The sequence below is a fragment of the Stigmatopora nigra genome, chromosome 2 (assembly GCF_051989575.1).
Source record: "Stigmatopora nigra isolate UIUO_SnigA chromosome 2, RoL_Snig_1.1, whole genome shotgun sequence".
Lineage (NCBI taxonomy): Eukaryota > Metazoa > Chordata > Actinopteri > Syngnathiformes > Syngnathidae > Stigmatopora > Stigmatopora nigra.
In genome coordinates, this window is record NC_135509.1 from 1,156,395 (window position 1) to 1,172,975 (window position 16,581).

The following is a 16,581-nucleotide window of genomic DNA, read 5'->3' on the forward strand; positions in this document are numbered from 1 at the left end:
TCTCTCGCAATGCGTTCTGTGTGTCTCATTGATAAACATCTCACTGGTACAATGGGCCTCTCTATCCGGTCCAATGTCACTCGGAACCAGGGAGAGACAAAAGAGAGGAGGGTACGAGCACCCACGGGCGATGGGAAAGCTTGGAGTCAGTGGGTTTGGAATTCAAAGGGAGTTACACAGAAACTTTGAATCTGGGGGGCATGGAATGGGACTTATTGCAGTATTACTCCAAAAAATATGGGAACTGGAAACTGGCAATAACCGAGGCATTGGTAAGATTCATAATTAAACAATTTCTCTTTAAAAGGATCTATCACATTGAGATTGTATGTTAAATTTGCACTCATAAGACAGGTACTAATGCATTTTTGTAATTTTTTAGACTGTAATGTTAAAAAAATGCACATTTTCACATTTGGCTATGAAATTATGTCATTGGAAATTCACAAATCACAAACAAATTGACTCAAAATCATTGTATTGTGATCATCATAGAATGAACAGTACCCCACAATTTTCATGAAAATTTGATTAATTTACTGACAGTGACAATATGCATAAACAGCTTAAAACATGAATTCATCATCATAATTCTGTTATCAATTTTACCAACCACTAAGTCACTACTATTACTCTACATTTCATAATGACAAGCGCTACAATAATAGTGACGCCAGGCAGATGTGGCTCGTGATTTTTCATTTGAACTCACCCGTCATGTTGGATGTCAGCCGCTAGACGGCACTGCACTTCCAGGGTCACAGATACGGGAAGATAAGAGGCACTCGGCCGACCGAGGGACTCTTCGCCTGGCCTTGGACACTCGGGAAAACCGCCGGATATCCCTTGGCCTGTGGAGGTCCGGCATAAAGCAGACAACGTGAAAACGACAATAACATATAAACACGGGAATATATACATAATATCGTACATATACATGAACTCTGACGTAATACGACGCTGTTACGCGTGAGGTATTCTGACGGAAATTAAAAACCAATTCAAGCTAGTACTGTACACCAAATGTATATACATAGCACGTCATTTTAATTTTCATTTCAACCATTTCAATGTTTTCTTTTTAATGTGTTGCTTTGTCAGTCCTGAAAATACTGCTACGACTACTTTATTCGACGAAATGTTATTGACCGTAACTCAAAACTAAACATTACCCATAATACTTTGATCTATCAAAAACACCGACAACACCGACAATATTTACTACTCACCGTGAAATTAAGACACAATATTTACTACTCACCATGAAATTAAGACAGTTGACCACCGAAGTATTGTTCGTCGAAAAGTTAGGCTTTCTATCGGTCGAATATATTTCATAAAGTAAAAGAAAAATAGGAAACGATACAAAAGCACAACTGTGTAAACCACCCTCCGGTAAAAAATGAGTCAACCCACTAATCCTTTGGCGGGAGTTGATTTGAATATTACGTTTATTCACAATTTTTTTTTCATCCTAAATATTTTAGAGTTACCTAAAATTATGTTCTAAGCAAAACCTAAACGTAATATGTTAATTATATATTCATTTACAATTATTATTTTTTCATTTGACGTGATACTATTTTTTACCACACGACGGCAGTAGTGAGTCGGCTGGACGCTACCGGAAGTGTCTTGTTTCATGCTAACCTGTATTTATTTGACTATAAAGAGCCAATAAAACAACATTTTTACAATGACAATGATAATAATTAATGCAGGTATAGGGTGTGGTTATATAACTGGCCTCACACACCCACTGTTTTGTGTTTGGAGGCATTTTTGTCATCCTAAAGAACACTAACAATGACATCTTCAATCATAATAACAAGTTCAAAGGTCATTTGTCATCTTCCGGTATACTGTCAATAACATCTTCAATCATAATAACAAGGTCAAAGGTCATTTGACATCTTCCGGTATACTGCCAATGACATCTTCAATCACAATAACACAATCATAGGTCAATTAAAAAGTTCAAAACTCAGCAACATTCACTAAAGGAAAAAAAGCTTCACTTTCTTTGACAATGAGCTGATTAGTGCCTAGCTAAGGATACTTGGCTCTATACTAATCAGCTTCTAGGTCTTTCCAAGTTGAAGGGTGACGAACCTATGGTCTGTGGGCTACAAATTTGCCTCTGGAATTCAACTGGCATGATCTGAACAAAAAAAAACAAGTTAAAATGTCAAATATCCTCATTTTAAAATGCTAGCTTACATTCAGACCCAACAAAACATGAACATTCTGCCAGAGTATGTGAATTTAGGAGTTTTTAAGACCCTTGCCAGGTGTAATACCACCATGGCCGTGACTGTGATCAAACTAATTACCTTAAGGCCGGCTCGGAGTCTATTTAAAGATGTCCGCTTCTAAGCGAACGGGTTTGAGCTGTCGTGTACATTGTCACATTGCGACGGTTGCAAACTCGTTAGATCATCTTCAGTGTGTGTGTGTTCACCGCAAGCTAGCTTATAGTCATTAGCGATCATTGCTTATCCCTTTCCCATGCCCCAGTTGTAATACAGTAGTAAAAATGACATGAAAACAAACTTTTTAAACAAACAAACTCTTGAATTAGTGAATTAGTCATGATAATTAGACACTATTATCTATTTTTTAGCCAGCCAGTCTGAAATTATCACTTAGAACTTTACTGGATAACTTTATTCATTCTGTATTCCGAAAATTTTCTCATGAATAAAGTTATCCATCCCAATCCAATCCAAGATAACAAATGGGTGCATTTGGTGGTCCAGTTTTGAAGAGATTTGCCTGTGCAGAACTGAAAAAGGAGAGCGAACTAGCTTTGTATTGGCTGAGAGAGTTAATCTTTGCAGACCAGAGAAAATGGCTGCTGACTAATTAATCCTCTTTACACTCCTCATCGCCACTGTTCTGCTTCCTGACAGTTATGGACTTGCTTTGGAAACAGGTGGTGAACCACAACTCCGCCAACCCACCCGGATTATTCTTCCTTAGTGGTGGATTTTGGATGAAACTTCCACTTTTGCCGGAGGAATGACGGGAATATCTTTTTGGGTTCTCCGGATTATCCCTGAATCGCAATCTGGAATAATGGACTGCGATGGCCAGACCATCTCGATCATGGCGAAACCTGGTCATGAGTGGCGGATACACCAAGTAGACAACAGTCCAGTTCAGTTTGGGTGCCGTGGGGACTTGTTTTTAACCTTCAAGTAGGGTCCTTTTGTTACCTCCATGTTTTATGGATTGAGTTGACGTCCTGGATTGAGATTAACCAGAACGCCCATTGGTTTATTCCGATAGGACCGTTTGGGAAACGGTAAAATCAATAAAACGTTTGCCAGTAGCAGGTAAGACCAGTTCATATCTCAAGCTAAGACCACCTTGGAGGACTTTAACTCAGGGGCATTAGCCAGCTCATGTCTAAATCGGGCTACCAGATCATTGGTTGAAAAGCTTCTAGCAGCACGTGGACTTAACCAGCTGCTCCAATCTTTTGTTACCCATATTTCTTAAACGGGGTATTAGGTTTTGGGGAGATTGTATTGTTTCAATTCTAACGACCCCAGGGGGACCCCCACAAACAAATGTGACAGCGGTCCAAGGTCTTCCGCCTCACCCAGACCAGGGTCTCCCCCGGATTTGACAGCAGTATTCCGCTATGGTGACGTTCTCAGAGACCACCCAGGTCTCCCCGATGGAACTACGCGAACCCCACTGCCTGACCGCCACCCTGTCGCCGGGGCTAAGGCGCAAAAAGATGCTCTGGCAGAATGCCGTCAAGCACATCATGATCCAGCAGGAGCTCAGCGCTCAGGTGGCCCATCGTCCCCTAGGTCTGTCCTGGAGTTGCTCCAATATAATCAACCGGTTCTCTATGGTTTCTTGCCACAGGTGGGCGTGGAGCCAGCTCGCAAGATCTTTGTGACCGATGCCTACATGGAAGAGATCAACCGGCAGATCCGTAGCAAGGCTTCCCGCGGAGTCAAGCGACGCTCCTCCACTTTCCGGGTTCACCCCTCCCACATCCGGGGCTCTATGAGCCAGAGCGTTGGGGGCTCCAGCGGTAACGAGTATGCCAGTGATGCCGACTTCTTTGTACACTGGGGTCGCATTGTCCATGGGATCTACATCCCAACCCTGAGGCACACCTTCAAGTCCAAAGACCTGGAAAAACTCTACCAGCAACACTCTTCCCACCAACGCCGGAACTCCTTGGCCATCACCAATGTGATAGACGCCATGGCCAAAGTTCAGATGCTGGTCCTGTACCTGGCCCTAGCTCCCCAGGAGGTCTCGGAACCCCTAAGGGGATGCCTGACGTGTGCGTTCATGGTGTTAGCGGCCGCGCTGTGCATTGCGGTGCTAACCTTCAAGGACTCCGTGTCACCCAGGTGGCTCCACTACGCCGGCCTGGCTAGCTGGCTTTCGCAAACGGCTCAGGTACTGGGAGGACTGGTCTACGGACTGGAGAAGGACCCTTCCTGGTACCTTTTGTTCACCCTGTTTGCCACGTACACACTGTTGCCGTTACCGCTCCCGTGGGCCATGTGCGCTGGTTCGTTGACATCGTCATTGCATCTGCTTGTAGAGGTAGTATGCTACCGTAACGATCCAGAACTTTTGAGGAAGGTAAGGAGAAGGTTCTGGAAGGAACAGGAATGGGAACCGTGCCTTCACTCTTTGGGTAAATGGAATCCAACTTTGCAGGTTTTTGCTAAAGGCCTTTTGTACCTTGGAATGAACACCGCTGGATTCTTCATTCACTACCTGACGGATCATTCGCAGCGCCAGGTCTTCCTGGAAACACGGCGTTGCATTGAAGGTCGCCTGAAATTGGAGCAGGAGAACCAGAGACAGGTAAGAGGACTAGCCACACCCCCAGTGAAATAGGTTCTGATATTTGCATTGGTTTCTTCAATGTATCTCCAATGTAGGAGCGTCTGGTGTTGTCCATCTTACCCAGGTTTGTTGCCTTGGAAATGATCGCGGACATGACCTCACTGGAAGATGAGCTCAATCCTCAAGAGTTTCATAAGATCTACATACATCAGTATAAAGACGTCAGGTACCTGTCCTTGAGTAAATAGTACTGGTTTTGGGCTCTAAATGTGGTACTTGGACGTAAATGGCTTCTGTCCACAGCATTCTTTTTGCAGACATCAAGGGCTTCACTCTGTTGTCCATGAACTTGTCAGCTCAGGATTTGGTCCGAACACTCAATGAGCTTTTTGGGCGCTTTGACCGTTTGGCTGAGGTAGATACAATCTCCGTCAAAACTGGAAACCTTGTCTGGTGGTCAGTACGCCCTGGTTTTTCCCTTCCCAACAGGAACACCAGTGCTTGCGGATAAAGATACTTGGGGACTGTTACTATTGCGTATCCGGCGTCCCCGAACCTCAGCGGGCTCATGCCAGACACTGTGTGGAAATGGGGTTGGCTATGATCAATGCCATAAGGTCAGTTCAGGTTCTGATGGTCTCACTGGTCAGAGTAACAGCCCCAGTGGTCCGATTTCAGGGCTGTTCGGAAACAGCTAAACTTCAACATGGACATGAGGATTGGAATCCATTCGGGTTCTGTCCTGTGCGGAGTTCTGGGTCTCCAGAAGTGGCAGTTTGACGTCTGGTCCTGGGACGTGGGCATTGCCAACATGCTGGAGGCTGGGGGTATACCTGGGTAAGGCACACCTTGGGTTGACACTCATTATCGGTTGAACCAGACCGCATAGAGGTTCTGTATCTTACCCATGGGGTTGTTCCTCAGCCGGATCCACATTTCCAAGGCTACCCTAGACTGCCTTGAAGGCATCTACAAGACAGAGGAGGGACGCGGAGCCGACAGGAACGAATTCCTGCGGCGACACAACATCGACACTTTTCTGATCTGTCATCAAGACGACGGACATCAAGACGATCATGACGAACCTCGCAAAGTCAAGAAAACCAGTCGGGCTCATGAAATTCCATTCGGTAGCGCTATCGATATGAATAGTGTAAGTCCTAATACCCTAAACCTGGCCTCGGTTTTTGCTTCCTAGACCAATCTGAATGGTCTGGTCAATCTTTTCAGATCTTGGCTTCCTTCACAAACGGGTCACTGCCTAACATATGGCCGTCCACCTCCAAGGAAATCAACGAACGCATCAAACACGCCATTGAGGTTCGCAGTAGTGAGCGTATGCATCAGGAACACATCAGTCCTCTGTCTCTGGTCTTCAAGGACACACACATTGAGGAAAAGGTATGGTCATCCATTTAGAAGGACAGGGAATGTTTCTGGTCCATGTTCCACCAGTGGGACAACTCCTCTGGATTGTCTGACACTCTGTCCTGTGTTTGGAATGTCTCAGTTCTCCCAGATGCGAGACGAAATGTTCAACTCCAACCTGGTTTGCTCCTTCATCCTACTCCTCTTCGTCATGGTAGCCCAGGCCCTGATCCCAGCACCCAGGCAAGGACATACCGACTCCCATCCTGCCCCAAATCTGTATTCCGATAGTTTGAATGGTTTCCATTCCTCCAGGCTATTTCCAGCTGTCCTCCAATTGACCCTCTTTCTGCTCACCTATACGGCACTCCTGCTGTTGGCCCTTGCCGAGGAGTTCAAGTGGAGTCCGGTTGCTCTGCAGCAATTCTGTTGCTGGATCCACGAGAACAACAGCGCCCGCAACACCCTTACACTCACAGCTGTGGTCATCAACTTTGGTTTAGCATCTACAGACATTGTGAGTGTTTCTAGAAAACAATCCCTCATGTTTGGAATTTGTGTACCATGGGACCCGCCTTGGGTGTGTTCTTCTTGCAGTTGTGGTGCCCTCTTACCGACACAGAAGAGACCGGTGAGATTGAAAACGTGGCTCACTCGCTCACTGTGTGCTCTTACCCGGAGGTAAACATCCGATTCTGCGCAAACACGGGTCATTCCATTTCAAAAATGGCTTCTTTCCCTTTACCAGGTGTTTGTCCTGAGTGGTGTAATCGCAATGGTCACCTGCGCCGTGTTCCTTCGTCTCAACTCCCTCTTGAAGTTGGCCGTCCTGCTACTTGCCGTGGCCGTCTACTCCTACGTTATCCACCTGGCTTTTCTCTCACTGGCGCATCACGACTCGCCACGCAGGTCGGACCCAATGGATCCTTAGAGGGTCCCGAAACGCCGATCCGAATGGAACCTTTACCTTTACGCTTGCTCAGGTCTCACTACATGAGAAGAAAGGGAATAGCCATCCTCCTGCTGGTCATGTTCATCGTTGCTGTCTTCTACAACGGACGCCAGGTACGCACTCCTCTGCCGTTGATGTTTTCGGAAATGGTTCCAACGTGGTGTGCTCCACAGTGGGAAGCCACCGCCAGGCAGGACTTCCTATGGCGTCTCCAGGCTCAGCAAGAAGTAGAGGACATGAGGGAACTGCGGGAGCACAACGAATGTCTTCTGCACAATATTCTACCTGTGCATGTTGCTAGGCACTTTTTGGACAGAAGCAAGAACGATGAGGTGCCCGCTACCAGAGCCGAGAACCGGGTACAGGGGTGCTCACGGGTTTTGTTGCTCAAATCTTACTACCAAGTAATCTACCATGAGCACCCCTGGTCCAGATTAGGACCTCGAGTCGCATGCTAATCAGACCCCTTCTATTTCAGGAGCTTTACTCGCAGTCCTACGACGAGGTAGGGGTCATGTTCGCCTCCATTGCGGGATTTAACGAGTACTTTGAGGAAAAGGAGATCCGCCACGAAGGTGTGGACTGCCTCCGAGTACTCAACGAGATCATCGCAGGCTTTGACGAGGTAAGACCGGAACCACGTTGACCAAAGAGTCTGGTGCCGGTGGAGTGAACCTTGGATTTTGTAGTTGTTGGAGGAGTCCTACTTCCATTATGTGGAGAAGATCAAGACCATTGGGAGCTGCTACATGGCCGCCTCCGGTTTAGCACCAGACAAACAGGTGGGAGTGGAGTTGAGAATCCCATCCAGAGTCTGACTCCGGATCCATCTGTATGCCTTTCAGACGTCTATGGACGAATGGAATCACTTAAGCGAGCTGGTTATGTTTGCGCTAGCCATGCAGGAGACCTTGAAGGAGATCAACCGCCACTCTGCCAAAGACTTTCAGCTGCGTGTCGGTAATTAGAGGACATCTTGTGGACGAGAACCTCTTTGCTGGGTTGAAGGGTCACAGGTTCTGCTTTCAGGCATCGCCCACGGACCGGTGGTAGCGGGGGTCATCGGTGCTAGCAAGCCGCAGTATGACATCTGGGGGACCACCGTCAACTTGGCCAGTCGGATGGACAGCACAGGGGTCAGTGGGCGGATCCAGGTGCCCGAGACCACCCGTAAGGTTCTGGCCGAGTGGGGCTTTGTCTTGGAACTGCGTGGAGAGATCTTTGTCAAGGGGGTGAGTAGTCATTGGAGTCCTCTAGTGGTTTATCTAGCAGTATTGTGCTCCAAATGATCAACTCTGGAACCCAAAGTGGTTTAGACCAGGTAAAGAGGACATTTTTGTTGGGAGTCAAGACTGATTCAAGACCAGGACTAACACTGAAGCAAAACCCAAACCGAAAGTCTTTCAAGAGTCCATTCTGAGATGAAATCCAGACCATCAAAATATCATTGTTCACCAAACAGCAATCTTAACATTTGCCTAATTGGATGTTTGGTGGTCCACACAGGTAAGCGAGTGCCAGGGCAAGGTACGGACCTACTTCATCAGCACCATGCGCTGCAAGCGAGCCGAGGACGCCCCGGATGGACGACCCACTGGCAGGATGGCGGGACGTATGACCTTGGCCGGCATTGTTTTCAGTCTGGTCCAGGCCAGAAACAAGGAGAAGCTGAGGGAGACCAATGGAGGGTTCGCCTTGACGTCCTCCACCCTCAAGTGCTGATGGACCTCCACTTTAGGAAACCCTGCCATATATATTGATATTTATATACTGTGTAGCCATACAGCAGTGAAAAGCATTGCTTTTTCTGCTTTAAATCGTGCTAAACAGCATATTGTTAAAGTACCGAGGCCAATCATAGTTTTCAGGTTGGGACACCTTTGAGCCAAAACACGGAATACCTCAAAAATAACCACAAGAACCTCACTTGACTTTTTCATGAACTGTTTAAATGTGTTGTGTTGTCTTTATGCGTTTTAAAAAGCTCATTTGGTATCAATTCTATGATTACCTCTACTTACGAAATTGATTAGTTCCAAGACCTTTTTCGGAATTGAACATTTCGTAAGTAGAGGTGTACTTTGTGTGTACTTTCTCTAATTCGCTCCACGATCCTCACACAACTACTAGAACATTTAAAATTGTAAAGTAAAGTAAATATTCCCTTATATCTATGGAATTGCTTTTCGTGGCATTTGATAAGATATTTTCTCATGACTTTCATCCTGAAACTATTAGTATTTTCATCTATTATTGGTGAGTTATTTCTTTTATACATGTAGTATCCTTAAATAAACGTATATTCTCATAATGAGTCAATTTAATGACTGTATTCGTTGGGTTTGTTTGTTTATTTTCAAAAAATGCACTTTGTATTTGACGATTTCTCTTGAGTCGACTAGTGATGTCTGGAACGAGGTCCAGCAGCATCGTCTATTCGTTACAGATGAGCTACACATGATTGTGTGTTAAGCCAAATTTGTACTTTAATTGACTTGATGTAATATGTTAAAAGTATACCGTAGTAATAGTGTGATTATACATATGTGTGGAATTGAGAATATAAATGAATATAGCTTCGTATCTTAAGTCAGTGCGGGAAAAGGGATTGAGAGTGAGTGCGGGAAAAGGGATTCAGAGTGAGACCTCCTGTTTTTTATGGCAATCTTTGAAAAGGCTAACCGCGGGCTTTGCGGCTCTGATTGTTGTCTCGCAAAGATCTAACTTTCTTTCATCTGTGCCGCTCCCGTTGAAACACACATTAGAACCAATTTAGCATGGCGGCCTCACAAGAAGACAAACTATACATGGTAGAATACGCCAAAAGTGGCCGCGCTTCGTGCAAGAAGTGCAAGGAAAATATCGCCAAAGACTCGCTAAGAATGGCCATCATGGTGCAGGTAGTAGCCTTGTCTCTTTGCCTCCCTTTGATGAAAGCTAGTTAAGCTAGTTATCATACCTCAAGCTAGCGAGGAATTCCTCTCAGATATAATAACTATTTTCTTACATGAAACGTGCTCTTTAATCATTTTAATTGGTTTTAAAGTGCATATTGTGTTGACGTTGTTAAAAGGCGGACTATTCTAAACGAGTTTTTTCCAAGCGAAATAAATCGTGTTTGCCGTCATTTCTACGGTTATATTTATATAAACTTTTTATTATTTAGCATGGTGACGTGGAAAGGCGACCTTGTGAATATGTATAATTTTGTTATATAATGTATGCAATATAGCATATATAAGTAAAAAATAGTTTGAATTACACTTTTTTAACGTTAAAATACTGTGTAATTCGTTGACAATATTAAGCACGAAGACCGAATTGGCTTTTTAGACGTCCAATTCGTTTTGACATGAACAAATAATTCAAGTAATTGGCTGCCGTTGACGGCTATAGACGTCTTTTTCATTCCAAATGTGAATGAACTAAACCAATGCAATTTTCTTCTTCTCCTGCCAGTCGCCCATGTTCGACGGCAAAGTTCCCCACTGGCACCATTTTTCCTGCTTCTGGCTGAGAGCGGCAGCGCAGTCGCCCGACGACATCGCCGGCTTCTCCGCCATCCGCTGGGAGGACCAAGAAAAAGTTAAAAAAGCCATCGAAAGCGGCGGCGCCGTCGGAACAGGTTGGCCCCCCCTTCATCTGTGCTCCACGATTCCAAAAAAACATCCGCCCCTGATCACATTTCTTTTTCTACCATGTCTAGGAAAAGGAGGCAAGAAGGGCGGCGCCGTGGAAAAGACGCTCAATGGCTTCGCCGTGGAATACGCCAAATCCAACCGCAGCACGTGCAAAGGCTGCGACAACAAAATTGAAAAGGTTGACTGGCTTTGGTAAAAAAAATGGCGCCTTGAATTGTTATTAATGATTTGAATCTGAATTTTCAGGACCAGATCCGCGTGTCGAAAAAGACGGTGGACCCGGAGAAGCCTCAGCTGGGTTTGATCGACCGCTGGTATCACACGGCGTGCTTCGTGAGCCGCAGGGAGGATCTGGATTTTAAGCCCGAGTACGACGGCGCCCAGATCAAGGGCTTCGCCGCGTTGAGGGCCGAAGACAAGGAGGAGCTTAAAAAGAGGCTCCCGCCCATCAAAACCGAAGGGTGGGATGATTGATAGGTTGTCAACGCAAATTAAACTCACTGGAAACGAATTAAGGGACTGAAAGTTTGGAAATATTGATAGGAATTCAAAATGTGTGGTATAGTGTAGTAGTAAAAATAAATCCCATTATATTAATGTGCTATTAAACATGACAAGTGGGCATTATTGCATTATTGGCATTTTTTTAATGAATAAAAATAGTTCCATTATTAGCAAAATCCTTTCAAATTGATTGGACATCCTTTTCCGCTAATGGAAACAAAACATCACCTTATTTATTATTATTTTTCCCGCAGAAAGCGCAAAAACGACGAAGTGGACGGCGTCTCCAAGAAACAGAAAAAGGAGGACGACGCGGAGCAAAAAAAACTAGAGGCGCAGTTGAAGGTAAATAACTGGCTGGCTTATGAACAAGGTAGTTTTTTTAAAAATGTCCTCCATTTTGATTGTTTTTTTTTTGTGTCCTGGCAGGAGCAAAGCCAGCTGATCTGGCGCATCAAAGACAAACTGAGGACGCTTTGCTCCGCCAACGACATGAAGGAGCTGCTCATCGCCAACGACCAAAAAATCCCTTCGGGAGAGTCCAACGTAAGAAACCCGCGTTTGTCCTTTCTCAAGGTCAGACTTGACGTTCTAATGTATTGCAGATGATGGACAGCTTGGCGGACGGGATGGCCTTTGGCGCCCTGGAGCCGTGCGCCCAGTGCTCGGGTCAGCTGGTCTTCAAAGGCGACGCCTACTACTGCACGGGGGACATTTCGGCCTGGACCAAATGTGTCAACAGGAGCACGCAACCCGCACGTCGAGATTGGGTCACCCCTAAGGTAGATGTCCATAAAATGAATAAACACATACTAACAGCTACTTGGTCGCCCCAATTATCTTTAGTTCTGGGATCGTTTAATCATTGAAATAAATAAGTAATAATAATGAAATAAGTAGTCAACAACAAAAAATAATACATAATAATAATAATTAAATCAGTTAACAACAATAAATAAATAATTTTATCAAACAAGTAGTCAACGACAAAAATAAATAAATAAGAATTAAATAAGTACTCAACAACATAAATTAGTAGGGAAGTGCACAAATAACAACAACAAATCGTGATAAATAATCAATAAATAATGTATCCTGCAAGTTTTATTTCATGATGTTATCATCTAATAATAATAATAATATCTCCTTAATTCAGGAATTCCACGAAGTTTCCTTCCTGAAAAAGTTCAAATTCAAGCGCCAGGACCGCGCCTACCCGAAGGAGGCGCCCACTCAAAGCCAACCGTCGGTCAAAGCCGAGCCCCACGCCGGGGCATCCGGCGCCCCCGTCGAGCAGTTCCCAGAAAGCGGACCATCAGGTGAGTGCCCCAGCCGCCCCCCACTGTCGCCAGTCTAACATCGCTTTTCCACCGCAGATAAACCTCTGTCGGGCATGAAGGTGTTAACTATCGGCAAACTGGCTAAAAACAAGGACGACATCAAGGCCACCGTGGAGGAGCTCGGGGGGAAAATTAGCTCCACGGCTAATAAGTCTTCGCTCTGCATCAGCACCAAGAGTGAGTGTTAGCTTCATTAATAGTTGTACTTTCATATAATATCAAAGAATACAAGTTTGAATACCATTTGGTGTTTGCAGAGGAGGTGGAAAAGATGGGCAAGAAAATGGAGGAGGCCAAAGACGCCGGAGTGCGCGTGGTGGCCGAGGACTTCCTGACCGACGTCAAGTCGTCGGGGAAAGCAGTCCGCGAGTTGGTGTCCCTGCACGCCATTTCGCCCTGGGGGGCCGAGGTCAAGGTGGAGGCCCCTCCCGCTCCGTCCAAGTCGGGAGCTAAGACCGCTAGTAAGAGCGGTGGGAAAGTCAAGGAGGAAGGAGGTAAAAATTAAGGAGCTAGTCTAAAAAACTACAAGATAAGAGGCTTTTGGTGGTCATAGTGGAAAAAAATAGGCCCAGACAAACAAAGAAAACTGCGTCTTATAGTGCAGACACTACGGTAGTTGACATTTTTTGGGGGAATTTCATGATAAGAAAGATGATTTTTTTTATGGAAGTTGAGGAAAATAAACAGTATAATGTAAAGTATAAGATATCAATTTTGAAGTAAAATCTATTTTGGATAAAAAATAAATAAATAACTTCTTTGCATAATTAAACAACCTCTATTTTAATGTGGGTAGGCTAACTAAAAATGCATTTATTACAAATAACCTGAATTTTCCTGTCCAGGTAAGAACAAAGCCAAGAAAATGAAACTGACGGTCAAAGGGGGTGCCGCAGTCGATCCCGACTCAGGTAACTATCTTTTTTTTTTTTTTTTTACATTTTCCATCTCTCTGAACTCAACAACAAAACATAACCATTTTTTGACCCCCACTCAGGCCTAGAGAACAATGCTCATGTGCTAGAGCAAAACGGCAAAATGTACAGCGCCACCTTGGGGTTGGTGGACATTGTGCGAGGCACCAACTCCTACTACAAGCTGCAACTACTGGAAGACGACGTCCAGAAGAGATACTGGGTTTTCCGCTCCTGGGGCCGAGTGGGCACCACCATCGGCGGCAACAAGCTAGAGAAGGTGGGCGACAAGAACTCTGCGCTCTCCAGCTTTCTGTCCGTTTACCGAGACAAGACGGGCAACGAGTGGGGCGCCGCCGACTTCACCAAGTACCCCACCAAGTTCTACCCGCTGGAGATAGACTACGGGCAGGACGAGGAAGCCGTCAAGAGGTTGACTGCTAGCGCCGGGACCAAATCCAAGCTAGCCAAGCCCGTCCAGGAGCTCATTAAGCTCATCTTTGATGTGGAGAGCATGAAAAAGGCCATGGTGGAGTTTGAGGTGGGTCCGGGGTCACGTCCCTATACCACATTTTAGCAGAATCTGCCCAAAATAGCCCAATTTTTGGTGATTTGAAGAAAAAAAAAACGAGCGCCCCCTGTAGACCAGTATTTCCTTTCTTTGTTCTTTCAGATTGACCTCCAGAAAATGCCACTGGGAAAACTGAGCAAAAGGCAAATTCAGAGTGCTTATGCTCTCCTCACTGAAGTTCAACAGGTCAGTTGACTGCCTATTTTTATTTTTATTTGAAAGATATTGCAAACCCTGAAGTTATTCCACAGAAGGGACTGTGTGTCGTGCTACCGCAAGTCAAACCGGGCTATTGTTCTCCTCCCAAATCCAGGCGGTGTCGGACAAAATGACCGAGTCTCATATCCTGGATCTGTCCAATCGCTTCTACACGCTGATACCGCACGACTTTGGCATGAAGAAGCCGCCACTGCTCAGCAATTTGGAGTACATCCAGGTACAAATTTGACCTCTGCCATCTTGGCTGTGAAAAGGCATTGACTCCCTCCCTCCCTTGTTTAGGCTAAAGTCCAAATGCTGGACAACCTGCTGGACATCGAAGTAGCCTACAGTCTCCTGAGGGGAGGGGCCCAAGACGAGGAGAGCGACCCCATCGACATTAACTACGAAAAACTCAAGACAGAGATCGAGGTAATGGGAGCCTTCCGGTTTGGGAGGATTGGATGCCTACTTGGTGATGAAATTCAATTGGGTGTGTTTGTCAGGTGGTGAATAAGAACACGGAGGAAGCGGACATCATCGAGCAGTACGTGAAGAACACGCACGCGTCCACGCATAACACGTACACGCTGGAAGTGCAAGAGGTAAGTGCAAATTCCCCCATAGAATGATCCGCCATGTAGTGAAACAGTGAAAGTTGAAGCCGCAATATTTGAGGGATTACTGTACTTTTCCTTTCCAGATTTTCAAGATCAACCGTGAAGGTGAACGCCAGCGCTTCCAACCCTTCGAGGAGCTCCACAATCGCCAGCTGCTGTGGCACGGCTCGCGAGCCACCAACTACGCCGGCATCCTATCTCAGGGTCTTCGCATAGCGCCCCCAGAGGCCCCAGTGGTAAGTTTCCAACAATCCACTTTTTCTTCTCCTCTAGTGGCTTCATAATCCAATTTTTTTTTCTTCCCCTCGGGCAGACCGGTTACATGTTCGGCAAAGGCGTCTACTTTGCCGACATGGTGTCCAAGAGCGCCAACTACTGTCACACATCGCAGTCGGACCCCGTCGGGCTTCTGCTCCTGGCCGAAGTTGCCCTCGGCAACATGTAAGTGACCAGTCGAACGCTTTTGAAACCAAAAAGTGATGATGTTCATTGTTTCTTGCTTGTTTTTATTCCAGGCATGAATTGAAAAAGGCCTCCCATGTTACCAAACTACCAAAGGGCAAGCACAGTGTTAAAGGTGAGAGGTTTGCTACAAAAAAAATGCCATCTTAAGGCTTGGAAACTTCTATTTTTTTACATAATTAAAGGTAGGATTATAAATGCTAAATGAGACATTTTAAATGACAAGAAAAGACAAAATTCCCAAGAAACATGTCTGAAAGACTTTTATTGACGCTCGTTCCATCTTTTTTGGCAGGTTTGGGTAGGACCGCCCCCGAAATGAGCGCCACCGCCACATTAGACGGCGTCCAAGTGCCGTTGGGAAAAGGCGCCAACACCAACATCGATGACACCAGTCTGCTGTACAACGAGTATCCTTCATTAAATGCTAACGCCATTTTGTTTATCGTGGCCAACATGATTTTCCTCAACCGCCATCTTAGATACATCGTATACGACGTGGCCCAAATAAACCTCAAATATCTCCTGAAGATTAAGTTCAACTACCAAACGTCTTTGTGGTGAGCGGCAAAAAATGTAAACGTTGCCGTCCAAGTGGCATCCTCGCTTTGATTGTTAGGTCACTTGATGCTACTTTTTGGCAGGTTTGTATCTCGTTAGCGGAATTTCGACTTAAACGTTACGTAGGTTCTCGTTGAAGGAACAAAAAAGGCCAAAATTAGCCATATTTCTGTCATTGAACAGGGAGTGTCATAGCGATTCACTTTTTAAATACTGTACTCAAACCCCCCCGCCATGTGTATATATTTACATTTTTTTTGTTTTTCTGTAGCAAAAATAAATACTCTTAAGCAGCAATATAAATGGTGTTCTGGATATCATTTAAATTTGTATAATATGAAAGATTGAATGTGGATTTAGAGTTGCACAATGAGATTAATAATTACTTGAAGTGTACTTTTTGAATGTAAATATTAGTTTAAATAAAGCTAACACTTAACATGAATGACAAGTATTTTGCAGATCATCGCCCTCCTGTGGACAAATGTGGAACTACCGCCATGACGCCTGAATGAACACTAAATAATTGTAGGGTAAAAATCTGTCGAATTGAGTCGTTGACTTGATGATTTGTGAGAACTATTTTCACTGTAACTTTTGTTTGTTAGAAATTGAGCATG

General features: G+C 45.1%; 2 protein-coding genes across 2 annotated transcripts; both read left to right on the forward strand.

Annotated features, from left to right (window-relative positions):
* The first annotated feature begins 27 nt into the window (after nucleotides 1–27).
* LOC144189415 (adenylate cyclase type 8) lies at nucleotides 28–9,451 on the forward strand. Its single transcript, XM_077710756.1, has 21 exons — nucleotides 28–272; nucleotides 732–3,805; nucleotides 3,883–4,620; nucleotides 4,699–4,848; nucleotides 4,926–5,056; nucleotides 5,134–5,245; nucleotides 5,320–5,447; nucleotides 5,509–5,667; nucleotides 5,755–5,983; nucleotides 6,061–6,231; nucleotides 6,341–6,441; nucleotides 6,514–6,715; nucleotides 6,796–6,879; nucleotides 6,947–7,107; nucleotides 7,182–7,263; nucleotides 7,324–7,482; nucleotides 7,629–7,775; nucleotides 7,840–7,932; nucleotides 7,996–8,110; nucleotides 8,180–8,382; nucleotides 8,657–9,451. Exons 2-21 carry the CDS (start codon nucleotides 3,650–3,652, stop codon nucleotides 8,870–8,872), a joined length of 3,537 nt encoding a protein of 1,178 aa, XP_077566882.1. The 5' UTR covers nucleotides 28–272; nucleotides 732–3,649; the 3' UTR covers nucleotides 8,873–9,451.
* Nucleotides 9,452–9,811: 360 nt separating this feature from the next.
* Nucleotides 9,812–16,264, forward strand: parp1 (poly (ADP-ribose) polymerase 1). Its single transcript, XM_077711788.1, has 21 exons — nucleotides 9,812–10,050; nucleotides 10,610–10,775; nucleotides 10,857–10,969; nucleotides 11,038–11,252; nucleotides 11,550–11,640; nucleotides 11,725–11,841; nucleotides 11,901–12,077; nucleotides 12,452–12,614; nucleotides 12,672–12,812; nucleotides 12,893–13,129; nucleotides 13,481–13,546; nucleotides 13,633–14,090; nucleotides 14,223–14,306; nucleotides 14,434–14,556; nucleotides 14,622–14,750; nucleotides 14,825–14,923; nucleotides 15,022–15,174; nucleotides 15,252–15,379; nucleotides 15,454–15,515; nucleotides 15,696–15,810; nucleotides 15,883–16,264. Exons 1-21 carry the CDS (start codon nucleotides 9,928–9,930, stop codon nucleotides 15,962–15,964), a joined length of 3,042 nt encoding a protein of 1,013 aa, XP_077567914.1. The 5' UTR covers nucleotides 9,812–9,927; the 3' UTR covers nucleotides 15,965–16,264.
* Nucleotides 16,265–16,581: the final 317 nt, after the last annotated feature.